Below are 27,588 nucleotides of genomic sequence, written 5' to 3' on the forward strand. Positions count from 1 at the left end.
TACGATACCTCCATTTCCCTCGTCACACTCGGGTAAAATGAATTCATAGGCAGACATAGATATAGGCATTCCCGAGATCTCTGCATCTCCATGAAGGATAAATACACCATGAAGCTGTACAATCCAAGTTTTGCTTGTCTGTGTTCAGAGCAAAGCCGGACAAGCAGCTAAACGAAGATGAAGGTACTTTGACGCTCACTTCTCTTGCCCACGCCAGCCTATCCTCAAAATTATCATCGCATGTCCTAATGAGTTCCAGACCTCTCTTATCCTCTCGATCTTCGCGACCATAGTGCACGCCGCGTTCTTGTCCGCCACCAATAGTACCACCATAACAACAACCACAACATCATCCACTTCATACTCTTCGACGCCAACTCCAACCCCCACGAGCTACGCCATGCATTGCGGTGGAAGCATTGCCGACCTCTGCGGTGACGTCTGTTTCTGCTCGAGCCGAGACATGAACTGCCACGCAGACCCGTCGGCGCGATGCTACCAGATGTGTCGCTGTGTGCCTGAAATTCCGCAGCAGGGGAAGATCCGTGGGATACAAGGGAGATCGAATCGGTAATGTCTGATGGATTTGGAGACCTGGGCAGGCAGGTGTGTGGGTATCGTAGATTAGTAGGGCGGATCAATGGCTGGGCCAAGCGCCGCCGAGCTATTATATCACCCAGTATGAACATCCCGTTTCGAAATACATGTGTTGTTACTAGGTGATTCAGGCCACTAGTCGCTCGCTCGCTCGCCATTGAATAGCTGAACACCTATTCTCATTGCTTCGGTGAAATCGCATGATGGCTGTTTGCACGATATTCATCACTTCGAAGCTCTCCCGCCCTCGTTTGAGATATCCCCAGCAAGTTCCGCCCTAGTGGTTGATTTGAGCTAAGGCCGCGTCATTCCGCTAGACGAGATCGGCCGGGCCTCAAGCTCGTAAGATATGCTCTGCCGTTCCGCGGCATCTAGTTCTGCCTTCTGATACTGTGGCATCGCTGTCGCTGCCGCTATACCCAGGCTAGCGCCGTCCCTAGTTTCTGGAGTAGAACTGATCGCAGTGTCGGCCCCGAGTTTCGGGGCCGGCAGATCTGTCCCCTTCGTCTCTCCACGCCGTGATTTCCGTCTATAGTATAATACAAGTCCGACTAGCGCGGCAAGTATGCCCACGCCGGCCACAGACCCGACGACTATACCCGCGATGACTCCCCCGCTCAACGATGATGATTCACCCGACGGATCTTTTGAGGTTCCAGGAGAATTGGTCGCCGTTCCAGTGCCAGCAGTACTAGATGTAGAAGATGCAGTATTGATCCTGAAAGCACGACCAGACGCCTGACTCGCATCTCCATTGTATATGATGCTGAATCTGTAGTACCAGTCCAGCGATTTGTGACCCTTTGACGTCATCACGACCCAGGAATAGCTTTCTTGAGCTAGGTTGAGTTTATCTGTTCGTATGGCAGAAAATTAGTATATGCGCAAGGCCTTCTATTAGCAACATCACAATTGGTTTATCTAACCTTCTAAGGTGGTGTTCACGGCGCTGTTCATGTTATTCTGGGTAAACGTGGTCAAAACCAGCTGGCCCGTGGCCTGTTTGCCGCCGTCCCAGCTCCACTTCACTTCGAACGTTGTCCCTTCATCCATGATGCTGTTTGCTGGCAAGCCGTTCGTGAAACTGACGGAGGCGCTCTGCGCAGCTGTTACGAAGAGCGCCAGTATCGCTAACAGGGAGAGTCGTGTGCTGATCATGTTGTCTGTCGGTATTCAGATGAATCGCGCGTTATATTTCCGTGTTATCGACGACTTATCATCTAGTGAAACCAAGAAGAAGAGAAGCTTCAAGCTCACTGTAATATGCCGCAGAAAAGATGGTCGAACTGTCTGCTCAGGACGTCATAGCAATAAGCCATACTTCCATAATTGGAACATTACGAAGGATTGGAACATTCCATTGCAGTGAACAAACCGCTTACTAGTGCTGATAGGATTTTCAACTACACTACGTCAGTTCGAATAAGGATGCCAGGATTGGTTGAAAAGGGTATTGGTCCTCGAATAAGCCACAACCAATTGGTTGTGCTGAAACTGACACAGATGATGATCCCTGCTGTGATACCACCACTGGATACATTGTTGCATACACTACTTTGCTGACGGCGTTTTTTGGGATCTCAATCAGCATCTTAAGTTCAGGTGATTCGGCAAATGGGTATTCAATAAAGCTTTGGCTCGGACTCAACAAGAAGAGTAGTCTGTTCCGATTCCAAACATTAATGTCATTAGATGTGACGCTTTTTGTCGACAAATTGACTGCTAATCTGACCCAGATTTCCTCTGAGGTAAGAAAAATACCAATATTAATTGGGGAAATTACCATGTCGATCTCTATGGAACTTTTGCGCATTCTCATTTACATTTAGATCGATGAAGATCCGGTCTACCCTCGGAGTTCTCCATGAGGCCCGGGATGGCACCTGAAGGCAGACCCTGGTGATATTCCCTCTACTTCAGCCCTATCTAGGCGTTCCCGAGGTCACACTTCCAGACTTTTTCCTCAGCGATGGACTGCTTCCCCATGTCAGTCGGTTACCCAGACTGATCCTAGCAGCTGACAGAGGTTGTTGAGACCGGGAGTAATCCTGCAGGAGGGGCTTTCCTTGCCCATCGGCGAGAGGTAGATTAGCTCCACTAGCAACAGTTTCCCAATCATTCTTATCTATAGATCCTCGTTTGTCGAGGCTCCCCTTCACCTCCTTGTCTTCAGACGGTTTGCGCACTTTGCCTTGTCGCAAAGCTCCCATCATGGCGGCGATGGTTTCAATTTGCCCGTGGCTTGCATCCGTCACACAATCGCACTCATCGCCTGCCGGACACTCTGTCTGGCCAGCTGCGTGCCATTCGGTAAGACACATATCATGAATAGCACAACCGCAAGCTAGACAAGGCGGGTAGAGCGCATCAATAGGTTCTCTGCAAAATACACAGAATAATTGCGTCTGGGTCCGTTTGCAACGCTCACATGTGCCTACACCACCACCGACCATGGCATGATCTTGATTTGAGCGAATAGGATCTAAATGAATTTCATGGATACGGCAGATACCACGAATATCAATGCCACGACCCGACGTTATCAAGGCTTGCAGCTGCTCCTTTTTACCCACTGCAATAGGAGAATGCATGGTAGCATGGGCGTGTGGGACACTGCTCAAATTGTCTGTACTATGGTAGGAGCTATAGAACCCTTCTGTGCCGGGGCTCTTAAACAATGCAGTGTGGGCTGTCGATGGGCTATCTTTGAGGACATTGAATTTCATGACTTCAAGACGAGCTAACGGCTGTTCCCACATCTGTAACATTTCCGCATAGGTATAGCGGTAGCCTGCATAGATCGCACTACGAGATGGCTCTAAGAACGGTACAGCCAACCATCCATCATCATCGAAGATGGTTTGATCTTCCATTTTGGTGGAGATGTCGTAACATACTGTATAATGGGCCTCATCCCTTCGGTATTCATCGTCGGACAAAGAGTTACGAGTCGTCATAGATGGTTCAGACGTTGGTCCCATTGTGGTCGAACCGCCCCAAGTGATGTTAGACGGTGTAAAATTGTTAAGAAAACTCTCCCCTGGGCTTATTCGTTTTCGATGCGGTGGTGATGTAGATGTAACACTTGTAAAAGGCCTCTGAATGCTGGCGAAGCTAGAAGTAAGGGCGGTGGCTCGGCGTAATAGTCGATTGTCAGGCGAGGTTGATAGACTATGGGTTGGATCACCTTCTGAAAGATGGTCTTTAGGTGTTCTAGACGGAGGTGTCTCGCCACAAGAGTAGGACGTAGACTCTGGCTCTCCGGGCCAAACCTCTTCGGATCCGTAAGAACCGACGATATGGGGTGTATGTAACGTCTTTGGTGTTGATACTGCCGAGGTGGCCTGACTTTTGTAGTTTCCATGGGAAGCATACCACAGTGACACATCGGGAGGAAAATATTCGAGAGAAAATGCCGGCGCCTTCATAGGGAGTGGAGTTTCTGGCTGGGGAAGTTGTGATCCTGCATAAGCAACGCTATCTTCAGCGGTCGATTCGCTAAATATGCATGAAAGCATGGCTAGCATCTGGATATCGGCAAGCTGCTCGAAATAATCGAAAAGGTCGTTTATAAGATGTTTAGCTAAAGGGTGGTGACCCCATTTGACCCGCCCCGTTAGAATATTGCTATCAGAGTTATCTGATGTTGATTGGTCACCGAAACGTCCAACTGCATCTTTGGCGATGACGAGAATTGTGTCTTGTTGAGTTTCTTGTGCCAGAAGCTCAAGAGGGATTTCTTTTCGTAGTAATAATGCCGCATACCGCCACACATCAACAAGATCATGTCGTCCATATTTCCGAGCTACGAGCGCGTTGTGTTCACATATATCGGCTCCATCACCAAAGATGAGATATTCGCGGGCCAGTTCTCGTTTCGATGGTAGTTCTCCGGCAAGATTATGTATGGATACGATATTCTTTGGTTTTCCTATTCGCCGCCTGCTGGTAGCAGTACCAGTCCCTGTCCCAATACCCGTCCCTGCACCGCTAGAGTGCAATGAGTATGTGCCACTAAGAGCCTTCCTGAATCGGCGGCCTGGTAGGTACCATGCATGTATTTCATTCATATAAGTGGTTGCAGAGTCGCTCGAGCTTGAAGAGTCATCAGACGCTTCCGAGTCAGACTGGTCTTCGGTTGTAGAGGTTTCATCATTTAGGTTTCTGTGACGAGGAGGGGTCGATTCTTGTTGTAGGCGGCCAAAGCTTGCGAACGTTGGTTCATCTTTCCGCCGTTCTCTGAACCCATCGGTAGGAGTAAATAAAACGCGAGCTTTTTCCTCTTTCGTCGGAAAAAAACAAACAAGCCGCCCATCATTGGAAAACCGACCACCACACGTCCGCGGAAGTGGGGGAATGGTCGGGCGGTTTATCGGTGCCAGAGGAGCTTCAAGCTCAGTACTAGCGGTAAGATCCTGAGACATAGCTGCTAAACCACCAGGTGGGATCTCGTTATCTTCTTCTTCACTTGAGCTTTCGTCATCTATGCCACCAAAGTCGTCATCTAGGTCTCTAACATTCTTGAAGAACGTATCACTATTTGAGAGGTCAATTTCTCCTAACAAGTAACTGAAGGCGACATCTAGACAATTTTGCCGCTTTTTTGAAGATTGGCTCGCCAGTTGGTTCACATCCTGATCAAGCTTCTTGTGTATCTGATCAGGCATTAGAGCAGACTTCTCAATAATGAAGCGTGGCGCTCTAGCTTTAGGGTATTTCGTGGGAACATCAACCTTGACCTTGATATAGATTGTGTCGCCGTCTTCGCCCCATGGCCCTCTCAGAGAGGCTTTCAAGGTACGTGACTCCATGTCAACATTGTCCCATTGAACGTTTGGCAGTTGCTGATTCACACGGAGAATTTCTTCCTGTAGCGTCTCTGGTTCACCCCAATGTTCTTGATGGAAGCTAGGTCCGAACATAGTAGAATCTTTGGAGTCTTTCCTCTGAGGTGTTGTAATAACAGACGCTTTCCTCTTGTTCATAGTGATGCCCTTCATCCAGCCCAGTTGATCAAGATGACGATCAGTCCCCTTTGTTGCTGTGGGTCTAGCCTTCATAGACTGGCCTTTCCATGAAGAACCCTTGCCAGGTTTCGACAGATGAGTCGGCATAGTTCGCATCCCTATAGTTAGAGCACTACGTCTATTTTGGCTCCCTCTACTGTCAGGACGAGGGTCACTCATGCTTGCCGTTGTTCTCTCCCTCAGAGACTGGTCATCAATTGCCCGATAAGTCTTGTACTGGGCTCCTTTTCGAGTGATGGGAATTGCGCGAGCTTTGGTGCCCTTGTAATAGCCCACGGATTCAAGAACGTGTGATGCTGCCTTGTGTAAGCGGAGCTCATTATCTTCTCCCCACGACACGAGCTGAAAATCTCGATCATCAATTCCATCCGAAACACTCCCGCGTGTTCTCCATAAGAACTCTTTCACCTTGTGGCTCCCATGCCCAGGGAACACGGTGACAGGGGCTACGACATCTTGGGCAGGTTCGTCTTCCTCTCTGCGACGTAAGTCGTAGAGATATAAGTTCCCGGGATCAGTTTGGGGCATGGCTAGCAGCCCCCATCCGAAGGGCGTATGACGTGCACGCCATGTCGGAAATTCTGTCCTGATAATTCTTTCCGGCTGATCTGAAGCAGCGTAGTCCCAAAGCTTAATGGTTTTATCCAATGAACAAGTGGCTATCTTGGTTGCCTCGGTGCGATTCCAATCCAGACCATATATCTTGGACGTATGGGCGACGATTGACTTGAGAGGAGTCGAAGGCTTTCTCTCGTCCCAGATATGCAGCCATCGGTCATGAGAGGAGGCTAGAATGTGCGAGTCCTGACGATTGTACTTAACTTGTGTCGCGCCAGCAAACCAATCACAAAAGCTCAATACAGGCTGTCTAGGTCTCCTCAAATCCCAAGAATGGACATATCCGTCGACGGCGCAAGTGGCGAGAATATCTGGGTGATGAGCAGAGAAATTGACATCGGTAATCGCTCTGCTATGTCCCTGGAGAGAGTGTTCGATGGCGCTATCCCCTCCCGAACTCAAGTTCCATACCAGACAACGATGGTTTGCAGTAGAAGCCACCCAGTAGTCTCGCGCAGCAAAAGGGGACCACTGGACGTCCACGACCAGCCAAGGCAATCCGTGAGTGCTCAGTCGTCGAGGTGGGTTGAAGGGAGAGTCCAGATCAATGATGGCCAGTCCATCGGGAGAGGCCAGAGCAATATCGCGGCCGGACGGCGATATGGTGGCCGACCCCACGAGCCCATCGACATGGATGGTGACGTCGGCATCAAAGGTCTCACTATCGTAGGCGGATTTGATGATTTTATTCCGTTTGGGGTTGTCTGATGGGCGATCAAAAGAGGAAGGCATGATTTGGTGGATATCGTCGTCCGCTACCTACGCGTAGGTAGGAGTTGGGGGCCTTCACTCGCGATATGAATCAGCCACGAGCACGACGCATGACGTCTCATCGAGCCCTATCGAGCCAATGAAAAGCTGTATGGACAAGCTATTCATGACACATCTCATGTGACCAGCAAAGCTCGACGACTATGGGGACTTTGGTGTGAGCCGCAGGCGGTGAGGTGTGAGAGATAGTATTTCCTTGATGATGCAACCGTGAGTGTGAGATAAGTTCGACGAGATGTAGCTCGAAACGAGTGTCTGAGCCGAAGGAGCAGTTGAAGCTTGGATGAGAGCTCGAAGAGACATAAAGGGGTGCGTATATCTTTTGATGTCTGTCTGTCTGTCGAGCTAACAAATTAGGTAACCTAGCCATATGTCCAAATCTAGGTTAGCTTGATTTGCTGTGCACACTGTACATGAGGCTTAGGTAAGTCTGGTCAGGGTCTACTTAGCATGAGGAGGGGCAGGCGGTTACCTAGGTACTCGCCTAGGTACTCCCCGCCGAGTCCCCGCTAACGCCCACCCGTTCTCACGGCCTCATACTGGAACATTTTAAGTGCTGATTAGCAAGGTACAGTATCATCTCTCTTATGTACCTAGGTAGTTCTCAATTATTGATTAGGTATCATTGATTTCATTCATGTTTCAGTTGGCGCTGTCCCTTAGGTACCTACCTAGGTAGCAAACCCCAGATTTCAAGCTTAATCTAGGTACCTATCAGTGCCTTCAGGGCAAGAATAACAGGTAGGTACTCGGTAACTCTTTGGGGCTCACCCAATATACCTTCACATCTTCTCTCTCCCATTCGCATTTGCAATTTCTATCACATTCATTCTCATTGCCCTCTCCCTTGCGACAAGGATAGAGCTTACCACTGTTCTACATAATATAGGTATCCCCCCCGCCCCCCGCCCCTCCATCCCTCCCTCGCAGCCTTATCTCCCTCCAGTTCCAAACTTTAGTTACACCACCACCTAGTCCAGGTACCCACTACCTACCTACTCTTCAATGTTTCTATGGACAACCCAACTGACATATCCTTAACCCAGGCTCTTTTATAACCCTCAAGGCAGTTCACTAGCTGTTATCCCAAACACTTACATCTTCGCTCGGCAGTGCAGTTCAAGGAGGAATATCGAGATGGCCTTGCCAAAGCGCATTATAAAAGAGACGGAGCGCCTGATCTCGGAGCCGTATGACGCACACCAACCACAGCCCGCTCACACGACATCGCTAATTCGCATCCTTGACTCGTAGTGTTCCCGGCATCAGTGCAGTGCCCCATGAAGACAATCTCCGCTACTTCGATGTCGAGATTCATGGCCCGTCCGGCTCGCCGTACGAAGGTAAGCAAGTCGTTCGTCAACGTACGGCACCACCATGTTGTCAGCCCAATCATTAACATGGACGTCGCGCGCAGGTGGTGTTTTCAAGCTCGAACTATTCCTGACAGACGACTACCCGATGGTTCCGCCCAAGATCCGCTTCCTAACCAAAATCTACCACCCCAACGTCGACAAGCTTGGTCGGATCTGCTTGGATGTGCTGAAGAGTAAGCTCTGCAGTCTACGGCCAGAAGGTACACACCAGAGCCATTCGCTAATATCCTCTTTCTCAGATAACTGGTCACCCGCCCTTCAGATCCGCACCATCCTCCTATCGATCCAGGCCCTGCTGGGCGCACCTAACCCCGATGATCCGCTGGCCGCCGATGTCGCGAAAAGCTGGAAGGAAGACGAGAACAAGGCTATTGCCACAGCTAAGGAATGGACCAAGAACTTCGCCTCCCCTGCCCCAAAATAGGATAGTATCGGGCAAATCCAGACGGACACAGAGTGGTGGTCATAGACCGGGATTACCAGAAGGAAATTAACCCCATTACACCTTTTTTATCTCGACGTACTACGTTTTTATACAGTCAACACTTGAGGCTGCGAAATGGATGGGCAAAGATTGGGCCCAGGAGATGGCGGGTATGGAGCTTGAGCAACTTTCCTCAAAGACCAAGATGATATCAACAGAATTTGGGAGGGAAGGGGGTGATTTTGCATGAAGGGAGGGTCCCAGGTGTTGGAGGTTTTGCTTTTTATCAACCACCCTTGTGTTTCTTACTTGGAGCGGTCCGGGGCTCGGTTAGAGGGCTCAAACGGTGTACAGGAGCTAATGAATATACAATCGTAGGCTCATTTTCATGCAGTGACGAAGCCACATACCTGCTAGAAAGCTCTATTATGATTCTTGTCATTACGATATATACACTGTCCTTTCCGTGCCGAAGACATTGATAAGGTGTACTTCCAACAGTTCCATTCTCCGAATGTTATTTCATGAAAACATAGCGATACGAGGTGTTGATTCTAGCATCCATTCATCATATACAATATTCATTCCTCACGTCTCTCCAAACACGAAAACACCCTTCCCAGCCCTGAACCCTTCCAATGTCCCCTGCACAGCCTCCTTCAACGGCGTGTCTTCCGTCTCCCAGTTCCAGGGGACATCGACAACGGGAGTATCTTTGAACTTGCCCTGGCGCGTCCAATCGAGGATCTCGTTGACCGTCCGCGTCTTGGCCGCCGTGTCGCCGTCGGCCCAGCGACTCAGCCAGAATCCCACGAACCGCAAGTCCTTGAAGATGAGGAGGCCAGTGGGTAGTGCCACCGGCTGTCTCGCCATGCCGCCGTACGTGACCATGGTGCCGCTCGTGCCCAGCGATTTGGCGATGGTCTGCGCGGACTTACCCCCCACACAGTTCAGTCCGAGCCGCACTCCGCTCCCACCGGTCCCGCGCGTCCATTCCGCTACTTTATCCTTGAACTCGCGCGCCAGGAACTCCTCCTCGGTAACGACGTGGTCCGCGCCGAGAGCCAGCAATTCATCCTTGAGCGCCTGGGTAGCGACCTCGGAGTCGCGAGCGCGAACCACGTTGATGCTGCGGTACCCCCAGAGCCGGCCGAGCTGGATCGCGGCGCGGCCCACGCCGCTATTCGCGCCGTTCTGTATGAACCAGTCTCCTTCCCTCAGGGCAGGGTCGGCGTAGTCGCGGAGCATGCGGTACGCGGAGCACGGGTTGACGCTCACGGTGCCGGCTTGGAGTGGGTTCAGGCCGTCCTTGTCGACTCTGATGACGCCGTCGACTGGGGCCACGGCGTGCGTGCGCCAGGTGCCGAAGCCCGTCTTTGCGGGGATCACCCAGTCGCCTTTTGCGAGGCCTGAGGACGAGGGCGGGGATGAGACCACTTCGAAGACACCTTCGTTACCTGGGAGCGCGGACGGTTCGGGTGTCCCGATTAGAGAGGTGAACTTTGGCTTTACCCCGTATGTGCCTTGGATTGTGTTTACGTCTGCTGGGTTGATTGGGGCGGCGAGGGTTCGCAGGAGGACGGAGGAGGATGGGAGAGAAGGCGAGATGGAGTGTGTGTGTAGTCTAGACCAAGGGTAAGTCCCTTGTTAGCGAAGTCCGATGTGCGGTATAAAGAAGATCTTGAAGATAGAGGAGACCGAGATAGAAAAGGGTAGCTAGCTCACTTCAAGGCGTCCTTTGGCTCACCATATTGGCTGAACACAAGGGCCTTCGCCTGTGTATATCCATATGGGCCTGATTTCCACCGCACCGATGTCAACACTGGACTGTTCAGCTTGGCGCCTCCAACTCGCTCGAACCGCCGTATCGACGAGGGCCGAAGGGATGCGCGCAGTATCGGGTCTGCGGCTTTGACTGTCGCCATGCTCGGCACCGTGAACACCTAGCTAGGTGGAAGAGAGGATAATAACTGTCCAAGGGCTAATCCGAAATGCCAAGTGATACTGAATTGGCGGTAGGAGGAATGACACCGGCAGTTCGAGACCTTCAATGCGCTGCCAATTCGACAGCTGCTTGATTGTATAATAATAATCTAGCGAAAGTGGTTTCGAGATAGATGACCGATGACGTTAGTAGGAAGCTTCTACTACAGCGCACCAGCCCACCACACCCCCCGCTGGCTAAGGATAGCTCCGATAGCTAGAATTGGCCTCCGCCATTGGCTGCAAATCGGATAATCCGAGCCCGTAACCGAGGCAAATGAAGAAGAGAAGAGAAGAGAAGAAATAAATGGATAAGAAATGGCAATTGTAGGCTGTTCGATTATGATTGAGCGGTGGCATCGAAGGGAATGATTCAGCTAACCAAGCTGGCTAAGTGAACAGCTTAGGTTCGAAAGATGATATGATATGATATGCACATGTAAGCTACCTTTGACGGGGAAATGTTCCAAAATCAAGACCATGAAGCCTTTGAGAAGCATAGCACGTCAATCAATCACACGACAACAAAAGGAACTATATCTGCAATCAAAAAGTCCTGTAGTACATCCATAGATTTGAAGTTGGTAGGTAGGTGCTAAACGCAGCTCAAATACGACTTTCTCGTCCAATTCAATCCCGACCTGACAGGCACACTAAACGGCTTCCCACTCTCCACAAAACTACCTCTCATGAAGTTCCAGAGAGGCGAATACCCCCTCGTCAGATCCGACAAAGTGGCATCCTCATCCTCGCTCCAAGGCCGCCATCCCTCGTCGTCCGAAACGGACCACCGAAGCGCCGTCACAGGCGAGCTTGTATCAGACACCGCACCATCCTTAGCTACTGCTGCCACTGGCACGGCGTTAAGAACGAGGAAGATGTATCCTTCCGAGTCTCTACTACTCGGTCTATGTACGAGACGCGCGTCGCGACGAGGTGTGGACGCAGGGAAATAGATTGGGTTACACAGTGTCGAGACGGGGTGAGAGACGTCGCTATTTAGAGCGATCTTAAGGATCTTGGGATTGCAGGTGAGATGCGGCAACGCGATGATTACATAGTCGTCGCTCCAGTACGTCAGGGCAAACGGAGGTTCTATAGCCTCCAGGGGCTCTGCGAAGGCATAGACAACGCGAGCTATTTGAGATGCTGTGATGGTTTTGGCAGCATCATCCTCTTGATCGAGGGAGAATTCGAGACAAGAAGCTGTCACTGTGCACTCGGTGAAATGGTCCCTTTCGACGAAGACAACTGAGGCGTAATAGAGATACTTCCCACAACGGGAGAATCGGAGCTCTGCGATGAAGAGTTAGTCACGGGCGTACATATGTGCGGGACGGCTTTTGACAGACCTCTTGCGCTAGCCAACACATCTTCTGGTTCGTCCTCCAGACCGGAGATTTCGATTGACCTTTGCGTCTCGCCCTGTACAACGCCGATCTGGGTTGGCGCGGTCATGAATGCTACTAGAGGTTCAGTCGGATGCATCGCACACATGTTTCTCGACCACAACAGTGCCGGGTGTGTCCATGGTTTCGTCCAGAACGGAGAACGGCCCGGAGATATAATGATCAAGCAGTCCGTATCCTCATGATGACAGCAATCGCTTTCTGCATCCGACTCATCCGTCGAGGTCTCTTCGGCGGCAGACTCGTCGCTAGATCGATCCGACGATGAATCGTCATCATCAGAGAATTCGTCTTCGTCGTCAGATTCTTCTTCATCTGATGTCGCCTCAGCATCGTTATCAGAATCATCACTATCTTCAGCATCATCATCATCATCAATTGGTTCCGCCCTAATAGCCTGTTGGGACATATGAAACACATATATGGATTTATCAACGTCAGCCCCCGTCTCATGATAATCGTGCTTGTAAGTTCCCAACATTTCCCAGCTTATATTGGGAGATGTCCGCCTTCCCTTGATTGACAGAGACGGCGCGTCAAACGGTTCACTATGTTCGCCACGCATCATTCTTACATTCAAGGATGAAGGATCGACACTCCAAGCAGTAAGCTGTTTTGAGACGCCCTCTTCATCTACAGCAGTAATCGCCCATTTCGAGATGCCAGAACCCAAGGGGATTTTCTGTTGCGATCGTTGGGGTCGACTGTTCGCCTTAAATAATTGTTGCTTGAGACGGTAGAGCACATCTGTTGGGCCATCCTTCGTTTGGTATGCCATATCAACACACAGTTTCTTTCCGCTGAAACCCACCCCAAGCAGTTGGGAGGTAGATATGACATCGCTGCCAAATGTCTCGGCCAGATTAACTCCTTTCACTGTGCTAGTCTTGCACAGAGACTTGAGCCAGCAAGAGTTTGGGAAAGCCTTCATAGACACGCACTGGTCTAGTCCTTGAGGTTGTGTAATAATCACTTCACGCCATTCTTCAACAAAGTGACAGAGTGACTGGTCCCTCATAAGATCATCAGACGAGTTGTCGCTCAGCCAAGTTGGCAGCGGTATCGCAAAGCTATCGTTTCCCTTCCACTCTTTGCCTCGAATGGCCATCTTATACCCCCCTGGCCTGTAGCCCGTATACCGTCCAAACAAATAAGGCGCGATATGGCTTTGGACACGCAAGCAGTTCCAGAAGTTTTTACTGCTGAGGAATTCTCGGACGGCCTGTGCAGCGGCAGAAGACGGCTTCTCGATAGAATCATCTCCGAGATGCTGAAACCAGAACGTAGCGGCATACCGCAGGAAAGCATGTTCTTTTGGAATCGTGCTGTCTAGGAATCCTAGATCAATATGCTTAGTGTACCTGCCATACATAAGGTATGTCAGGCAGTCCAGGCCAATCTCTTCGTCGGCATCAGTTGGCGCGACAAAGTATTTATGAAGCGATTCGTCAACGCCAAAATCGCAGGTTTTCGGGTCCTGTTGGAAGAAATCCTTGACACTTTTATGGCAGAATCTGACGAGCGGGCTATGACCTGGCGTCCCCGTGGTGCACTGTTCGATGACAATAAGTGATCCGCAGAGATCATGTATGAGTTCTTCTTTCGGCAATCGCAAAGTGCTGTAATCTTGACTTCCGCGCTGAATAGCAAGCGCATCGACTAACTCGTCAATAGAAATCGTCTGTTGTGCGGAGCCCAATATGAGAAAGATACGCCTACGAAAGTCAGAATGACCGAATCTCATTTCTGGACACAGTATCTAGACTTACCTTGCGACTAGTTGTTCCATTTGACCCCGAGCATCGATTTTTGTTAGAGTCCGCATATAGTAACCGTTAAGCTTTTTAGGGAATATCTTCAACTCCGCTTTGATATCCGCCTCGCTCGTGAGCTTCCCGAGCGTTTCCGAAACAAATCTCGCGATGAGAAAGTTGTTGTCACATTCATCAACCCAGTCATGAAGACATTCTTCGCAACTGATCTTTGGTGCGAGATAGTTCTTAATATCTTCTCGTATGTTGTCCGGGCTGGGATGAATTTCCACCGCTTGAAGCCGTTTCATCGCCTTCTCAACCTCTGAGACTCGACTTGTAAACAACCACCTCACCGTACCGAGAGTAGGTTGCTCGATCAATCTTTCAAGTAGGGGAAGCATCTCTTTTTCATCTCCACACTCATCTATGCCATCTAAAACGATGTATAGGTTGTCGTTACGAGTGATGAGCTCATGCACTACACTAACTGTAGTGCGAAGATTGTTCAGATACGGAGCAAACTGCGTTTCTGTCTCGTATAAGTCCACCAACTTGTCGGATGGTGTTCCGACAAATGCAAGTAGCTGCAAAGCCAGTATTCGAAGGCCGTCTGCAACATGACGACTAGAATTCTTGCTAAAGGAATAGAAGAAGTAAGCCACCTTCTTGTTATATTTCGTCAAATCGTTTATCACCGTAGCTGCGAGCACGCTTTTTCCTGACCCAGGTGGCGCATTGTACCAGAGCAGGGCATTATCCCGGGAGTCCTGCCAATCTAAAAACCGCTGATCTTCGAGAACCCAAGCGCATGTATCTTTGTATCGCATCTCGAGCTGAGTCTCGTAGTCGCCTTTGAAATCGACATTATTTTGACCCATTATCCACCGCCTGATGTCGTTTTTGAGAGCTCTTTGGTCTGCATCAACTCTCACTTGGCGATCGATATCAGCCATGAGTAAACCTGCTGCTTGGGAAATTCCTAAATTGACTTGCATGTCTTCTTGGAGATTTTTGAGTGCATCTTCAGTTTCCTTTTGCAGAGAAGTGAGCATGGTCCTAGGAAGTATCCCTTTAATCTTTGAAGACGACAATACTTTGGACAGCTTGTACCAGAACGTAATGATAGCCTTATAAGAATTAACTAGTCGCGGACCAAGGTCAGGGGAGGATGATAGCCTTTTGTAGACCTCTAGTATCCCCGCAATTCGCTCCATGGCAGTGACGACAACCTCGAGATATTCTTCTACAGCAAGGGCCATCTCCAACACGATGCGGGCCCCAATAAAGGCTATCGCAACGCCAAAGGGCGCAACTTGAGAGAACGCTTCAGATTTCTTGAGTAGCGTCTTAAGGACATCCAAGAATGGATTCAGCCGATGAAGCAGCCGATAGCCCTTCCCCGTGCGCTTCTTAGCATCCAGCTGTAAGATGGAGCTTTGCAGCTCCTGTGCCGAGACTTCGCTTTGAGACACCCCATCTTCCGCTCGTTTCGTTTCATCATGACCTATTAACGCCTGAAGAAATGGATTCTTTGCGTCGTCTTTGTGCTTTTCCTTCAACTCGCCTAGGAACTCATCGATTGCCTTGCCAAATGCCCCGTTCGAACTCGCCGTCCCAGAACCCTGGATACGGCTAAACGTGGAGGCAGCATAGTCCATATTAACCTTCGTGGGCTAACGCATGCATGCAGAGTAACGAGTACGATGAGGATACGGAATGGGGTGACAGACGGGATAACGACAAGATACCTCGTTCTCCTAGCCCAGCACGCATTTTAGAGGCATAACAGTACGTCAATTCGAGACGTCAGACTGACAAGGTCGTGTGGCGGTGAAACAGGTAGAGAAGGCTGCTGTAGGCCTCGTACATAGAATTGCCTGCTGTTCGGCAATCACACCATGCACTCACTTTATTACCTGGGTCTGCCTGGGGGCCAAATCCTACCCAATGCATAGCTGATGGAGATGTCTACCAATGAGAACCGACTGGTCTGATGCAGTCATATCCATGCTGATAGCCTTAAAAGGCACAAATAGTCGATAGACGTGTGGCAAGGTGGGGAAGTAGTATTCCCAGCCTTTACCATTTGGGCTCGTGCTGATGAAACTAGGTAGGTACTGCAGCCCAATGGATTTTATTACTCGCTTCCATGACCTACGGCTGACTAGCTGTTTCGGATCTAGCTGCAGTTTGTCATCCTTGTAAGAGGCTATATCGAACTGCTTGAAGATAATCAAAAGGATGGGCTGTGTCGGTAGGCTTGATAATTTCTCACTTGTTGGAGCTTGTCCTTGAATCCATGTAGACGGTCTACGTTAGACACTCTTTGAGGCGACTTTATAAGGGCTGATCTACCCTGATGCGTACAGTTATCTCAGAATCATCGTCCGGCGTCGAGCGCGCAGCCACAGCGCGGAGTAACGTCCCCAGATCATCGGGGCTCTTTCGTATCTTTCAGCTTAGGTTGACTTGAGAACCACTGGAATCGTGCCCAATCCTCTTGAGAATGTCTAATCCGCCTGAGGTTCCTACGTCAGCCTCCACTGGGAGTAACTTTGGCTCTCGCTGCGAGTTCAAGACTTATCACACGGTTCCCAACAAAGAAGGACGACTGAGGGTCAAACCAATCGTCAGCCCGTTTGAGAATGAAGCTAAAGGACACGCTGACAGCACCTATGCGCTCGTGATCAACCGCGAGTTCACAGTCGAGGACCAATCCGCGCCAAAATCCGTTACTCTGAAGATCAACTCTCCACACTTACTCAAAGTATTCCGGGATGTCGTTAGATCGTATCCTTCGATTCCGTCAGACTTCAAGTCGCCCTTTGAGATCAAGAACCCGTTCCAGATGCTAGTTCACTACTGGGATGAGCTAGAGGAATATCGGAAAGGGACAACCGACAATGAGGCTCGCATGCACTTGAACTTGTTGTTTCAGTTTATGGATAACGAGATAGGTCCAGATCGGACAAAGATCATGAGCATGATCCAGAAAGGGCAGATAACCTTCCTTTCAGCCTGGGTCGTTTTTCGTCCCAGGGATATCCTCTACACAACCGTCATGGGACACGGTTGGCTGATGCGCTGCGTCAAAACCGTGTACGAAGAGAATACAAAGATCGGGCCGTATTTCGAAGTGTATTGTAGATATACTGACTATGACGGGAAAGAGGTCGGGGATGCGGGACATAAAGTCGTGCTCGTACAAAAGCGAGACTTCGGCGCAGACAATCCTGCTAATATCATGGCTCTCGAAATATTCCCCCGCAAGTATATTGAGGACGACAGTATTGAGGAAAGATATGAAAAGAGGGGGGAGAAGTTCCTAGATCTCCGCGGCTGTTCCACGCAGAGCTATGAAGGTCTGGCGCAGTACTTGAAGGATCCGCCGTGGTCATGGTGGGACTATGATATGGCTTCCGCAAGTCCTGTTTGGCTTCCCTATACTGTACGTACGTCTTGATAAGACATCAAGTAGCTCGTACGATCAAAACTCGTTGATGTACTAATCTAACCGAGCCGTAGGAAACAGGAAGGGTCGTTCTCGACAAAGCAACATTTAAAGAAGACCATCCCAACAAGACCCCCGCGATCTCCAAGGCCAACCCCGAGCTAGCATTTTGCCCACCCTTCGTGATCGGTTACTCGCTCGCTAAGAAAGAGTGGTGTCGCTTCTTGGTGCCGAATCTAACGCCAGTGAAATGGAAGGAAGACGCATGGGACAAGCTAATCCTCGAGGAGGAGCAGAAGCTGGTCCTCCAAGCACTAGTCACATCACACTCCTACCCGGAGAATGCACGAGACCAGCCTGAGCAGAAAGGTAAAGGTTTGGTGATATTGCTTCACGGGTCACCTGGCTCGGGAAAGACGCTGAGCGCAGAGTCTTCAGCCGAAATGACGCATAAAGCGTTGATCTCCGCATCCATGGCTAGCCTCGACACCGAGCGAATGTGAGTTTCACTCCGTATCTATGTTCTCTCAAATCTGAGAACTTCACTCATCGTGATAGGTCATTCATCTTCGAGCGTAATCTTCGGAGACTTCTGCAATACGCAACGCTATGGAAAGCCATCGTGTTGCTTGACGAAGCAGACGTGTTCCTCGAGATGCGAGAAGAGAAAGCCGGCAATGCCGATCGCAACGCCTTGGTAGCCATCTTCCTCAAAGAACTCGAATATTTCTCCGGCATCATCTTCCTGACAACGAACCGCGTGGAGACATTCGACTGGGCGATGAAGTCGCGCATCCATCTTGCGCTTGGCTTTAGTCCCCCTGGTACTTCCATTCGCCAACAGATGTGGACGCAGGCTTTACGCACCGTCCCTGCCGACGAGCTGGGCATAGACGATATAGCTTATGCGGCGCAGGTTCTTGCGGAGCGCAACCTTAATGGCCGTGAGATATACAACACTTTGAACACGGCTAGGACGATCGCCACGTTTGAGCAAAAGAAGCTGTTGTTGGAGCACCTCCAGAAAATCCTCAAAGTGAGAGACTCGTTCGACAAGAAATTGGCGCAAGAGAGGGTCAAACTGAAGAAGTCGTCCTCTAAACCTGCACCAGCTGGTCATCAATTGATGAGAAGAGGCTCTATCTTAACAGAGGAACCAGAAGAGTATCAGTCTGACTAGACGCGAGAATACAGGTTCCTATGGAGGATGTAAATGCGATGTGTGAGAAAGTAATGCGATCGACACGGGTTTGTTCAATAAAATCATATGCGCTGCTGGTAAGGATGGCAGACTAGTAAGGAGCATCTTGTTCGTAACATCGTAGAAGCCTGTAAACACTCTCACCCAGCGAGTCGGTGTTGGAGATAGTTTGAGCGTTGCCAATAACACCATAAGCACCAATGATGATCTCATAGTTGACCTCATCGATAGCTTCTCAAGGACAATGAACAAGTAGCCAGAACATCGAATACATTCAATCCTATGTCGTGAATTTACGCTTGTTTCTCTGATTCCGAGATGTGCTACAAATAATTAATATCACTTTATATTCCTTGCTTCTTCCCTATTATTTCTATCCTCTGACTCTAGGTCATCGTTATTAGTCAGACACCTATGATTTTTTTTTGTCTATGCACCGTTTTAAAGTGACCCACGACGAGCATCTGCTTTCCAGATTGTCTGGAAGCGTTTAAGAAGCGATTTGCTTCCAGGGGAGGAGTCGTGAGGGGTAAACAACCATTCCGAATCAACATCCATTTCCCATGATGGTCCCGGTTGTGGTAAAGGTGTGGTGCACCGAATGTTCTACATCACGGTGCATTCCCCCTCTTGCTGTTTTCCACTTACTTTGCTACGTGTGATGCGCTCACGCTGGCGAGGAGCATTCCGGCCAGAGCGCTTCAGATCCTCAAGTCGTTCTCGGGCCTTCGGGAAGTCTTGAGCTGTTCTCAATTATTAGCCGTGCTGATTTAGTTTTACCAGAATCCTGTTTATAACTTACCAGCTGCTCGCCAATACCACCGTTTTGCATCCTCTAGGTTCGCCGGAACTCCAATGCCGACTTCGGTGAAGTAGCCCATTGCATATTCTGCCTTGGCTAACCCGGCCTGTGCAGCTTTGCGAGCCCACAAATACGCTTCTGTGTCGCTCTGTTGTAAGACTCCATCACTTCCCGTCAGGTACCAGCCACTAAGGGCCAGCTCGGATTGATGTTCCCCTTGTGTCGCAGCGCGGCTATACCACATGATCGACTGTCTAGGGTCGATGGGACAGCCCATGGATCCATACTCGTAGACACATCCCAAACGAAACTGACTAAACTTGTAGCCAAGGTGAGCAGCTTGCTCGAATAGTTGTAATGCATATGCTTCATCCCGAATAATCACATCGTTAGGTTGAGCTGATTCGTATAAAAGACCAAGTTCGTGTAGAGCATGTGGATTCTCAGCATCGGCTCTCTCGGCCGCTCGCTTGAGCCAACCGATCGCTTCACGCGGGTTCTTTTGCTGACCGAGTAGACCTTTTAGAAGAATCATGCCGACTTTATACATTGCTGGCGTATCACCTAAAGTAGCCGCACGTTTATACCATTGGATTGCTTTCAAAGGGTCCTTGCGTGTACCTCCTCCATCATCGTTACCCAGTTCACAGCAGACAGCTGTACGGTAAGCGGCGGCAGCATGGCCCAGCTTCGCTGCAGATTGATAAAGTGTAAATGCCTCCTTCGGGTCGGGTTCATGACCTAGAGTACCTCGACCCATGCAGTCGGCTAAAAAGAACATGGCCTCAAGATTTTGCGCAGCTACTAATTTCTTCAAGATCTTATGTGAATCCATGATATAGCGTTCGCGAGCTCTAGCCCTCGACTTCGGATCAGGAAGCCGGGGTACAAGGACATCTGCTGCTTCTATCAATTTCTTAGATAAGGTAAGCGCGGATTGTTGATCATTGGGGTCATTCTTGATGATAGCACGCAGACGCTCCAGCTCATCAATAGTAACTGGTGGTTGTTCACTAAGTGATTGCGGTCTCGTATTCTGTGGTATGTTCTGGGGAGCGGCCTGGGGCGTTGGTGAAGGACGCCCAAGAGCACCAGCAGCCGCAGCTGGCGTACCACCATTATAGTTTCGAACTGGGGCAGGCTTATCGTTCATATTCACCATAGAATTCGGCATTAAACCAGGACGAATGGGTGCCGGTGGTGCCGACTGTCCAGACTCAGGTCGACTACTGGGTGGACTAGCCTGAGAAACCGATCTTGAAGCTGAAGGGTTACTAGGTAAACCAGGCTTATATGCCTGAAACCCACCAGGAGGCCCAGGGGGCAGGGGAGGATGATCATTTGCCATTTCGAACACTGCAGATTGAGGCTCGCGTAAATTGGGCTGAGACTTGGTCCGGGACATCTCGGGATAACGGGCGGGTCCCGGTTGAGGTGTACCGACTTGAGGTGGAGGAACTCGCATTTGCTGATCAAATGAGCCCCGTGGGCCTCGGCCCTGACCCGGAGGTGGTGGTGCTTCAAAATCGGGCACGCGGTCTCGCTGGTGCTCGGGTGGATATGAATCACTACTTGCTCTCTGGTCATAGTAGGAATCGTAGAAATCTCCTATCGAACCTCGATCAGGTTCATCATTCCAACCAGGAGGTTGTAGAGCGGTATTGTTCGTCGGTAAAGGAGGAGCTTCATCTGGATATACCCTGTGAGGAGTAGGTCGAGAGCTGTGCGACGTAGATGGCCGCTGTGGGGGCATCTGCTGTACAGGCTGTCCATTATAATTAGCGCTGTCCGTCCGCGGAGGGGGCATAGCATTGCGCATTGGATATTCGTTTTGCGTAGGCATCGTCATGGCTCGGGATGGTGGGCCAAATTCATTTCGCACAGGTGACATTGGAGGACCATAACCATCATCATGATAATCACCATAACCGCCATTTTGGGGTGGAGGTGGCCCCCTTCTTGGGTCGGGATAGCCCTGAGGTGGATATCCTCGCCCACCGCTTCGCTGACTGTCCATTGAGGGGCGCCCATAGTCATCCATCGAGGAGTGTTGTGTGGGACCAGGCCCTGGACCTCTATTTGGAGGTGGTTTTCCATTTATATCTAGCCCAGCCATTCTGTCAAGTATCCGGTTTTCATGATCTCGATCTGTCTGTCGGGCGTGGCCAGGAAACACGGGGAAAGGACTGCCAAAATCTCGCTCCTGAGGACTCATCATAGGAGGGCCCGGTCGGTTTCCTATAGACCGTTACTATCGAGGCAAAACATGCTTGTTCTTTCATCGGCTTACCATTAAAGTCCATAGTATTGCTTCGATTAGGCGGTCCTGGAGGTGGATATCCTCTACCTGGACCAGACGGTGGTCCACCTCCTCGGGGCATAGGTCCACCACGCATCGGGCCACCTCTGCCTCTTGTTGGTGGTGGACGACCACCTCTTCCTGGCCCGGGTGGTCCCCTATACATATCCTGTTGCTGCCAGTTCTGATTAGGTGGTGGACCACCTCTTCCATAGTTCATGTCTTGGGGAGGCGGACCGTAATCTTGACCATACCCATCATCATATTGTTCATAACCTCCATAGCCATAATCATCTTCATATCCATCGTACTGTCTCTGTGGCGGTGGATATGCGCCTCCAGGGCCTCCACGAGGGACTCGCGCAGCCGGACCATTGTAAGGTCTGTCTGCGTATCTATCGTCGTATGCCATCGGGTCAGATGAAAGCTGTAATACGTTGGCGACAAAACGCGGTTTTGTATAGTTGCGCAGCACACAGGACAGCGATCAACGACGTCCAAGAGTGAATACGACTTGAAACCTCCCACGATTTTCGGGTCGTCTTCACGATCTTACTCGGCGCAAACTAGGCTTCGCTAGTATTATGAACAAGCCATCGATTTCGTATAGAAACTAAAACCAATTTGCTGTAGGCGACAGTATACCCTCGACAATGTCGAAAGTAAGAAGTGGGGTGCTTAGAGACACTGCGTGAAGACCAGTTCGGGACGAAAATACGATATTAGCTAGGAATAGCGAGTCTAGTGTACCGGACACCGGTCTTGTTGGTACCCGGGATTTTCGGCGTAATAATGATCGTCAGTTTCGATAAGCCTGTGGGAGGAAGCGCGGTGGGTTCGGTTGGAGGTCAGGCTGCAGGCAGTTCGAGACGCGCTTGGGCTTGGAACTTATTAGTGACGTGGATTGCAGGTCCTTTGCTGCTGTTAGGTTGCCTGTAAATGAATGAAGATGATTAGTATTAAACAACCATGTATAGGTAATGTTCGGATTGGCTTGCCGACAGGGTTACATACTGTCTGCACAAAGACGCGGTCGCAATAATACTAAAGATTATTAAAAGAATGAATGGCAGCCGAAAAGTGAAGCCCTTTGTTGAAGTGGCTGAAGCGGTTGAAGCAGTAGAAATGCGGGATGCCACGTCAAGCAGCGCGGAAAACGAAGTACGATGGGGAAATATGCCGAAAATGGAAGTAAGGTGGAAGTGACCAGACCTCGGAGGATTGGGGTTGGGAGCGCGGGATGCGTTTTGGCCGTGAGTGTGGTATATGAGTGGTGTGAGTGGTGCGAGTGGTGGTTAGAACGAGTTGAGGCTATGAATGCAATCAATGCTTGTAACGTAATGCTTGTAACGTCTCAGGTCTGTGATTGACTGGACACGAGCGGACAAGCTAGGTGTTGCGCATGCACACACACGCAGATGTGGAGGGAGCTCGAGGCTGGACAATGCCGATTGTACATAGTAATAATAGCAGTATGTGATGGAAAGGAACGTCGAGAGATGTCCAAGTCGTAGTCGAAGTGAAAACAAAGAAGAGAAGAGAAGAATATCGTATCAATGAGAGTCAATCCCCGAAGAAAGGAGGGAGAAAAGACGGGCGGCTAGGGCAAAAGACTCGAGAGACAAAAGAAGAAGATGAGGTAGGTGGATGGTGTTTCTGGGTACGTACCTTGGATGCGCCGTTAGCCAGGATGTACATGTACCTACAACACCAGTCTATCAGAGGTCTATCAGAGGTCTATGGACTTGTTACCCGCCTGTAATCCTGTACTTGTACGACATTCGAGTCCTGCAATGCACACGCCAGCCCTGTCAAACAACCAGCGTTCAATTGGCGACCCCTTTACAATTTCTCCAAAACATCCCTACTGGCTGAAGGAAAGAATTGCAAGTACTACAGTATGTAGGCTGAACGAAAGCGAACCTTGACAACAACGACTTGATCGGCTAGATACCATCCCACCTACGGAGTAGTCGTGTGTTGGTCGGCGGCAATGCTGGAAAGTTATTCGCCAATAGACGACCCCGTAAACGATATCGAGTGGTAGCAAGCATGTTCCTCCCCAACGGAATCCCATACTATATGTAATATTAATGGCAGTGTAAATAGGTAGGTAACAACAACAACTACCACTCTTTCCATCCGTGTTTAGTCCTGCAACGAGTTATTTGGAACGGCCTACTTTTCCGAGTGGTACCCGCATCTGTCCCTAGCCATTTTACATACTTATTACCTACTGTCTTCATACTTACCTACCTAGTAACAGCTCAGCTGTGACAGGTTGACAGCAGCAAGCTCCGGACAAGTTTGTGGCTCCGTCTTACCGAAAATCCGACTATTTAAGACGCAGTGTACCAGTAAGTACCTGTTACTATTCATAGGTGGTTTGTTGACCCTAAAACGTGCTAAAATAATACTTCGGCAATCCGCCTGGGCCGAATAAACGCCGTCATATATGCTTTACTATGTACACAGCTTGCTTACAATGCGGGATGTGACCATGTACTGCCCCGTTGCATAAGTAAGTAGGTAGGTCCAACAATGGACCGGAAACACTGAGTCCCCTCTTGTTTACGACCCTGTATCATGAATGACATGGGACCGATGCCATCCACGACGCTCATTGGTGTTGTCAGCCCTAGTTATCCGTTGTCTCTACTTAGTGTAAGTACCCCAGGCAGCCCGGCACCTTTACATCGGGTACATATTATCCAGTGGATGTCTATTTAAGCATCATTCCGTCTTGATTGAAATACCTGGATCTCCCGAAGAATATATGCTCTCACACGCAAACTGTATTTCACACATATCATGCTGCGTTGGAGACACATAGGCGCGCTCGCTTATACCTACATAACCTACAGTTTGGGTAGGTAAGTACTTAGTCCAGTAGCTACCTATTATCAGATCATCACATACACGTACCGTAGGTACTGTGATTCACAGTCGACGCACGGTCACAACAAGGCTCGACAGCCCCTCAATTGATTATTTCAAACTACCCTTCAACCTGTTAAACGTGGACAAGAATTTTATTCTTGCTGCAAGCCTACACTTGGATCAGGAGTAAGAAGTATCAGCGCGAGACATGCCGCTGCGCTGCGTACAACTTGACCTAATCCTAGCCGCTTATCGCAGCCTATGAGATATTCCTGCTTACCCAGCTCAAAGCTCAATTGGCCGTCGTGAATCCCGTCCACCAGTTCCATAATGCTTAGGCAGGCAGTTAGTTGATGGAAGCTAAGCATTGGTGAAATCAAATCACACGCCACAGGCTTCGGGTAGCGAATTACCGATTCAGCTATGATCCGATAGGACCAAGCTACCGACTGCTACTTATGATTGAAGCAAAAACACATATACTCAGTTCATCTAGTCTTCCAATCCCCTACTCAGCCCAACATGATGGATGTACAGTAGTGGTATGGGTCATCTGCAATGGCCTACAGGTTAGCTGAGGTGAGTTCGGTGACCGGTATGAACTAGTAAGTAGAGGATCAAAATATCTCTGGGAACTGCCCGTCAAAATAGTAGAGAAATAGCTAGGTAAGTCAGCTCATGCTACCATCTTGTATCCAAGTGGACCTAAGATGCAGCCACAAGGAAAAGTAGGTATCACGATTGTTTATAACCAAACGGCATTAAAAATATGCATAAATGCATCCTCCTTCTTAAGTTAAAGTATTATGTGATTACATAATCATTCACTGCACCCCCTGAATATCCACACCCCTTCAATACACATGATGGCTGAATGTTCACCAAAAGGTGAGTATTCGGTCATCTTGAGGGCACCAAGCTCTCTTATCCCTCTTGAACAACGATATATCTACCAGCAAGCTTGCCAGAGTTTCTATCAAGATAAGGTGTGCAAACCTCGCCCGACACCTCCTCATCATTGCACGTACCAGTGCCTAAAGAATCGCAATGAGTGTAAGTAAGAGTTCGAAGATACCCTGAGTATTGAGTGAAACCATAGCAGGTCGAATCAAGATACATGATGTGTAAAGCAGGAATTATGACTTACCCTGACTACAGCGAAGATAGGATGTCCATCCTACATATCCGCTTTCTCCCTCGGGGAAGGTGAACGTGTAACTCTCGCTGTTAGACAGGGACTCGGAGAAAGACTCGGAAAAGCCCACGCCTAGAGACAAGATATCCTCAAACCCCAGTGACGCGTCGATGGTTGTGGTCCATTCTTGTGTTCGGGTCACTTCAACCGTGAATTCTGACGATTCCACAACCGATGACAGGATTTGCGGTCCGTCGGCTGGGCGGGTATAGTCTTCTTTACCAGGTTCAGGACTCCAGTCGCCGTCACAGACTCCACCACGCTTAGAAATGGGTTGGGCATCTGTCGTGAAGTTGGAAGCCACTCGGGGAGGACCAACGTAAGCAGGCTTGATTTCAGTGCCGTTTACAGCGATCCGCATACTCTTCAGACCACCACCTGAAGCAGAGAGTTCCAGATCACCTGCGTTTATGCCGCGGCCGAACTTGGCAGATCTCGACATCGACAAGCTGGATTCGGAACCAGGGCCCTGGTTTGGGATTCCTGCGGCAGCACAGTCGCCACGGCCGCAGCAGAACTGTACCATAAAGGTATTGTCCAGCACGATGTCACCGCATGTGGCATCTTGGAAGTACTTTTGAGTTAAGCCACTATCTAATGTTAGTAATTATCTGGACTGCAAGGCAGAATATACTATCGGCTTACCAGCCCGGCTGTTCGAGGTCAGCCGGCGATTTAAAGATGATATAGCAAGGAGCCGATTCATCCTGCTGCGGTATATCAATGAAAGCCGAGATATTTCTGTCATGCAACAGAGGTCAGTTTCAAATACCATACGCGAGAAAGAAGAAGAAAAAAAAAGTTGGAGTTAGCTACTTGTTCGTCTGCTCGAAACCTTGGTTACCGAAAACGTCCATAGAATTGTATATCGCACAGTCTGGATAACCTGTCCCGATCGTCGTGATAGATACCGGACAATCACCACAGGTGTCTTCGGTGCAGAACGTATATTCCTCGGCCACAACACACAAGGCAGTGGCGAGAACCGCCAGGGCAGTGGTTTGGCGTGGCATCTTGGCTGAAGATTTGATGAGTTTTGATGGACACTTGGCTTTGAGGAAATTGTAATGATTGTTGAATGATGATAGGATGAAGCTTGCTGAGTTTTCCAGTTCACTCCGGTAATTTGAACATTTATATACTCGTCGCCATCCCTTTATGAGGTCATCACCTCATCTATTGTCTACATTCTTTAACAGTTATTATTAGCTTCCTATGACGATATACCTCATTGTATAATCCATCAAACCCACTTGGATCATGACCCAGGCTCGTGAACGTCGCCACCATGTATGCACAACAGTACTAACACATATTTCGATCGACTTGGCAGATTCCTGCGCCTCAACATGACGAGGCGAGAGATTAGGGGGTTTGCGTCTCATGTGGTGGCACCCAAGACAGCCTAACACGTTGCAATGAAGCAGAGTTTTGGATTCTATGTGTAATACGCAGAGACCTGAATTGATTATCTGATTGAGTGAAGTTGTTACTATCTAGAAGGCTACTTGCTTTATCGATCGAAATTGTGCCTTATTTCTTGGGAACGGTTCAAGATCTTTTAGTTAACATTATCGTGATGAGAAATCTTACACTATAGAACATATCTCATAATCATCACGCACACCACCATGTGCTTTGAGCTACTGGCGATTAGGAGATTCGTAAGGTGAGAGTTGACCGCTAGCAAGATGCCTCGAGGTTAACCGTCCACCTGCATGAGCATTCTACCAACAACCAACGTATCCCCATGTGACTGATGATCATAATGTAGGTACAAGCCAGTCGGGTCTGCTCTAGT

The 27,588-nt window shown here is 49.5% G+C and overlaps 9 protein-coding genes across 9 annotated transcripts; 3 read left to right on the top strand and 6 right to left on the bottom strand.

Moving 5' to 3' along the window:
- Positions 1-67: 67 nt before the first annotated feature.
- F5B22DRAFT_366077 (uncharacterized protein) lies at positions 68-733 on the top strand. The gene is made up of 2 exons (XM_047971109.1): positions 68-183; positions 260-733. Exons 1-2 carry the CDS (start codon positions 178-180, stop codon positions 572-574), a joined length of 321 nt encoding a protein of 106 aa, XP_047828174.1. The 5' UTR covers positions 68-177; the 3' UTR covers positions 575-733.
- Positions 733-2,137, bottom strand: F5B22DRAFT_366066 (uncharacterized protein). The gene is made up of 2 exons (XM_047971108.1): positions 1,524-2,137; positions 733-1,451 (listed from the first exon to the last, which is right to left on the bottom strand). The coding sequence occupies exons 1-2, from the start codon at positions 1,753-1,755 to the stop codon at positions 892-894; spliced, it is 792 nt and encodes a 263-aa protein (XP_047828175.1). The 5' UTR covers positions 1,756-2,137; the 3' UTR covers positions 733-891.
- A 382-nt stretch (positions 2,138-2,519) lies between these two features.
- Positions 2,520-6,974, bottom strand: F5B22DRAFT_649257 (WD repeat-containing protein; the record flags this gene model as incomplete). The annotated part of the gene is made up of 1 exon (XM_047979149.1): positions 2,520-6,974. One exon carries the CDS (start codon positions 6,972-6,974, stop codon positions 2,520-2,522), a length of 4,455 nt encoding a protein of 1,484 aa, XP_047828176.1.
- Positions 6,975-7,499: 525 nt separating this feature from the next.
- On the top strand, positions 7,500-9,070 carry F5B22DRAFT_366088 (ubiquitin-conjugating enzyme E2 35). Its single transcript, XM_047971110.1, has 5 exons — positions 7,500-7,581; positions 8,127-8,203; positions 8,268-8,356; positions 8,431-8,562; positions 8,629-9,070. The coding sequence occupies exons 2-5, from the start codon at positions 8,151-8,153 to the stop codon at positions 8,811-8,813; spliced, it is 459 nt and encodes a 152-aa protein (XP_047828177.1). The 5' UTR covers positions 7,500-7,581; positions 8,127-8,150; the 3' UTR covers positions 8,814-9,070.
- Positions 9,071-9,107: 37 nt separating this feature from the next.
- Positions 9,108-10,866, bottom strand: F5B22DRAFT_366374 (uncharacterized protein). Its single transcript, XM_047971112.1, has 2 exons — positions 10,539-10,866; positions 9,108-10,437 (listed from the first exon to the last, which is right to left on the bottom strand). The coding sequence occupies exons 1-2, from the start codon at positions 10,736-10,738 to the stop codon at positions 9,402-9,404; spliced, it is 1,236 nt and encodes a 411-aa protein (XP_047828178.1). The 5' UTR covers positions 10,739-10,866; the 3' UTR covers positions 9,108-9,401.
- Positions 10,867-11,273: 407 nt separating this feature from the next.
- F5B22DRAFT_366395 (uncharacterized protein) lies at positions 11,274-16,041 on the bottom strand. The gene is made up of 3 exons (XM_047971113.1): positions 13,975-16,041; positions 12,149-13,920; positions 11,274-12,092 (listed from the first exon to the last, which is right to left on the bottom strand). The coding sequence occupies exons 1-3, from the start codon at positions 15,615-15,617 to the stop codon at positions 11,392-11,394; spliced, it is 4,116 nt and encodes a 1,371-aa protein (XP_047828179.1). The 5' UTR covers positions 15,618-16,041; the 3' UTR covers positions 11,274-11,391.
- Positions 15,945-18,599, top strand: F5B22DRAFT_366658 (P-loop containing nucleoside triphosphate hydrolase protein). Its single transcript, XM_047971115.1, has 5 exons — positions 15,945-16,069; positions 16,149-16,213; positions 16,329-17,407; positions 17,485-17,909; positions 17,969-18,599. The coding sequence occupies exons 3-5, from the start codon at positions 16,466-16,468 to the stop codon at positions 18,588-18,590; spliced, it is 1,989 nt and encodes a 662-aa protein (XP_047828180.1). The 5' UTR covers positions 15,945-16,069; positions 16,149-16,213; positions 16,329-16,465; the 3' UTR covers positions 18,591-18,599.
- Positions 18,600-19,026: 427 nt separating this feature from the next.
- F5B22DRAFT_366402 (uncharacterized protein) lies at positions 19,027-22,314 on the bottom strand. Its single transcript, XM_047971114.1, has 3 exons — positions 21,704-22,314; positions 19,414-21,651; positions 19,027-19,354 (listed from the first exon to the last, which is right to left on the bottom strand). The coding sequence occupies exons 1-3, from the start codon at positions 22,122-22,124 to the stop codon at positions 19,218-19,220; spliced, it is 2,796 nt and encodes a 931-aa protein (XP_047828181.1). The 5' UTR covers positions 22,125-22,314; the 3' UTR covers positions 19,027-19,217.
- Positions 22,315-25,516: 3,202 nt separating this feature from the next.
- On the bottom strand, positions 25,517-26,800 carry F5B22DRAFT_649263 (uncharacterized protein; the record flags this gene model as incomplete). Its single annotated transcript, XM_047979150.1, has 4 exons — positions 25,517-25,626; positions 25,740-26,377; positions 26,433-26,528; positions 26,604-26,800. 4 exons carry the CDS (start codon positions 26,798-26,800, stop codon positions 25,517-25,519), a joined length of 1,041 nt encoding a protein of 346 aa, XP_047828182.1.
- Between the last annotated feature and the right edge of the window lie 788 nt (positions 26,801-27,588).

Source organism: Xylaria bambusicola (genome assembly GCF_022495145.1).
Source record: "Xylaria bambusicola strain CBS 139988 unplaced genomic scaffold F5B22scaffold_41, whole genome shotgun sequence".
NCBI classification, from domain to species: Eukaryota; Fungi; Ascomycota; class Sordariomycetes; order Xylariales; family Xylariaceae; genus Xylaria; species Xylaria bambusicola.

Coding starts and splice junctions, on each gene's coding strand:
- F5B22DRAFT_366066 (XM_047971108.1), bottom strand. CDS start 1,755: ATGATCAGCACACGACTCTCCCTGTTAGCGATACTGGCGCTCTTCGTA. Junction 1,452..1,523: donor CGTGAACACCACCTTAGAAG/GTTAGATAAACC, acceptor CCATACGAACAG/ATAAACTCAACCTAGCTCAA.
- F5B22DRAFT_366088 (XM_047971110.1), top strand. CDS start 8,151: ATGGCCTTGCCAAAGCGCATTATAAAAGAGACGGAGCGCCTGATCTCG. Junction 8,357..8,430: donor GTCCGGCTCGCCGTACGAAG/GTAAGCAAGTCG, acceptor CGTCGCGCGCAG/GTGGTGTTTTCAAGCTCGAA. Junction 8,563..8,628: donor CTGCTTGGATGTGCTGAAGA/GTAAGCTCTGCA, acceptor CCTCTTTCTCAG/ATAACTGGTCACCCGCCCTT.
- F5B22DRAFT_366374 (XM_047971112.1), bottom strand. CDS start 10,738: ATGGCGACAGTCAAAGCCGCAGACCCGATACTGCGCGCATCCCTTCGG. Junction 10,438..10,538: donor GAGCCAAAGGACGCCTTGAA/GTGAGCTAGCTA, acceptor CCCTTGGTCTAG/ACTACACACACACTCCATCT.
- F5B22DRAFT_366395 (XM_047971113.1), bottom strand. CDS start 15,617: ATGGACTATGCTGCCTCCACGTTTAGCCGTATCCAGGGTTCTGGGACG. Junction 13,921..13,974: donor ATGGAACAACTAGTCGCAAG/GTAAGTCTAGAT, acceptor TGACTTTCGTAG/GCGTATCTTTCTCATATTGG. Junction 12,093..12,148: donor TGTGTTGGCTAGCGCAAGAG/GTCTGTCAAAAG, acceptor TCTTCATCGCAG/AGCTCCGATTCTCCCGTTGT.
- F5B22DRAFT_366658 (XM_047971115.1), top strand. CDS start 16,466: ATGTCTAATCCGCCTGAGGTTCCTACGTCAGCCTCCACTGGGAGTAAC. Junction 17,408..17,484: donor CTGTTTGGCTTCCCTATACT/GTACGTACGTCT, acceptor ACCGAGCCGTAG/GAAACAGGAAGGGTCGTTCT. Junction 17,910..17,968: donor AGCCTCGACACCGAGCGAAT/GTGAGTTTCACT, acceptor TCATCGTGATAG/GTCATTCATCTTCGAGCGTA.
- F5B22DRAFT_366402 (XM_047971114.1), bottom strand. CDS start 22,124: ATGGCATACGACGATAGATACGCAGACAGACCTTACAATGGTCCGGCT. Junction 21,652..21,703: donor CAATACTATGGACTTTAATG/GTAAGCCGATGA, acceptor AACGGTCTATAG/GAAACCGACCGGGCCCTCCT. Junction 19,355..19,413: donor GTGGTATTGGCGAGCAGCTG/GTAAGTTATAAA, acceptor AATTGAGAACAG/CTCAAGACTTCCCGAAGGCC.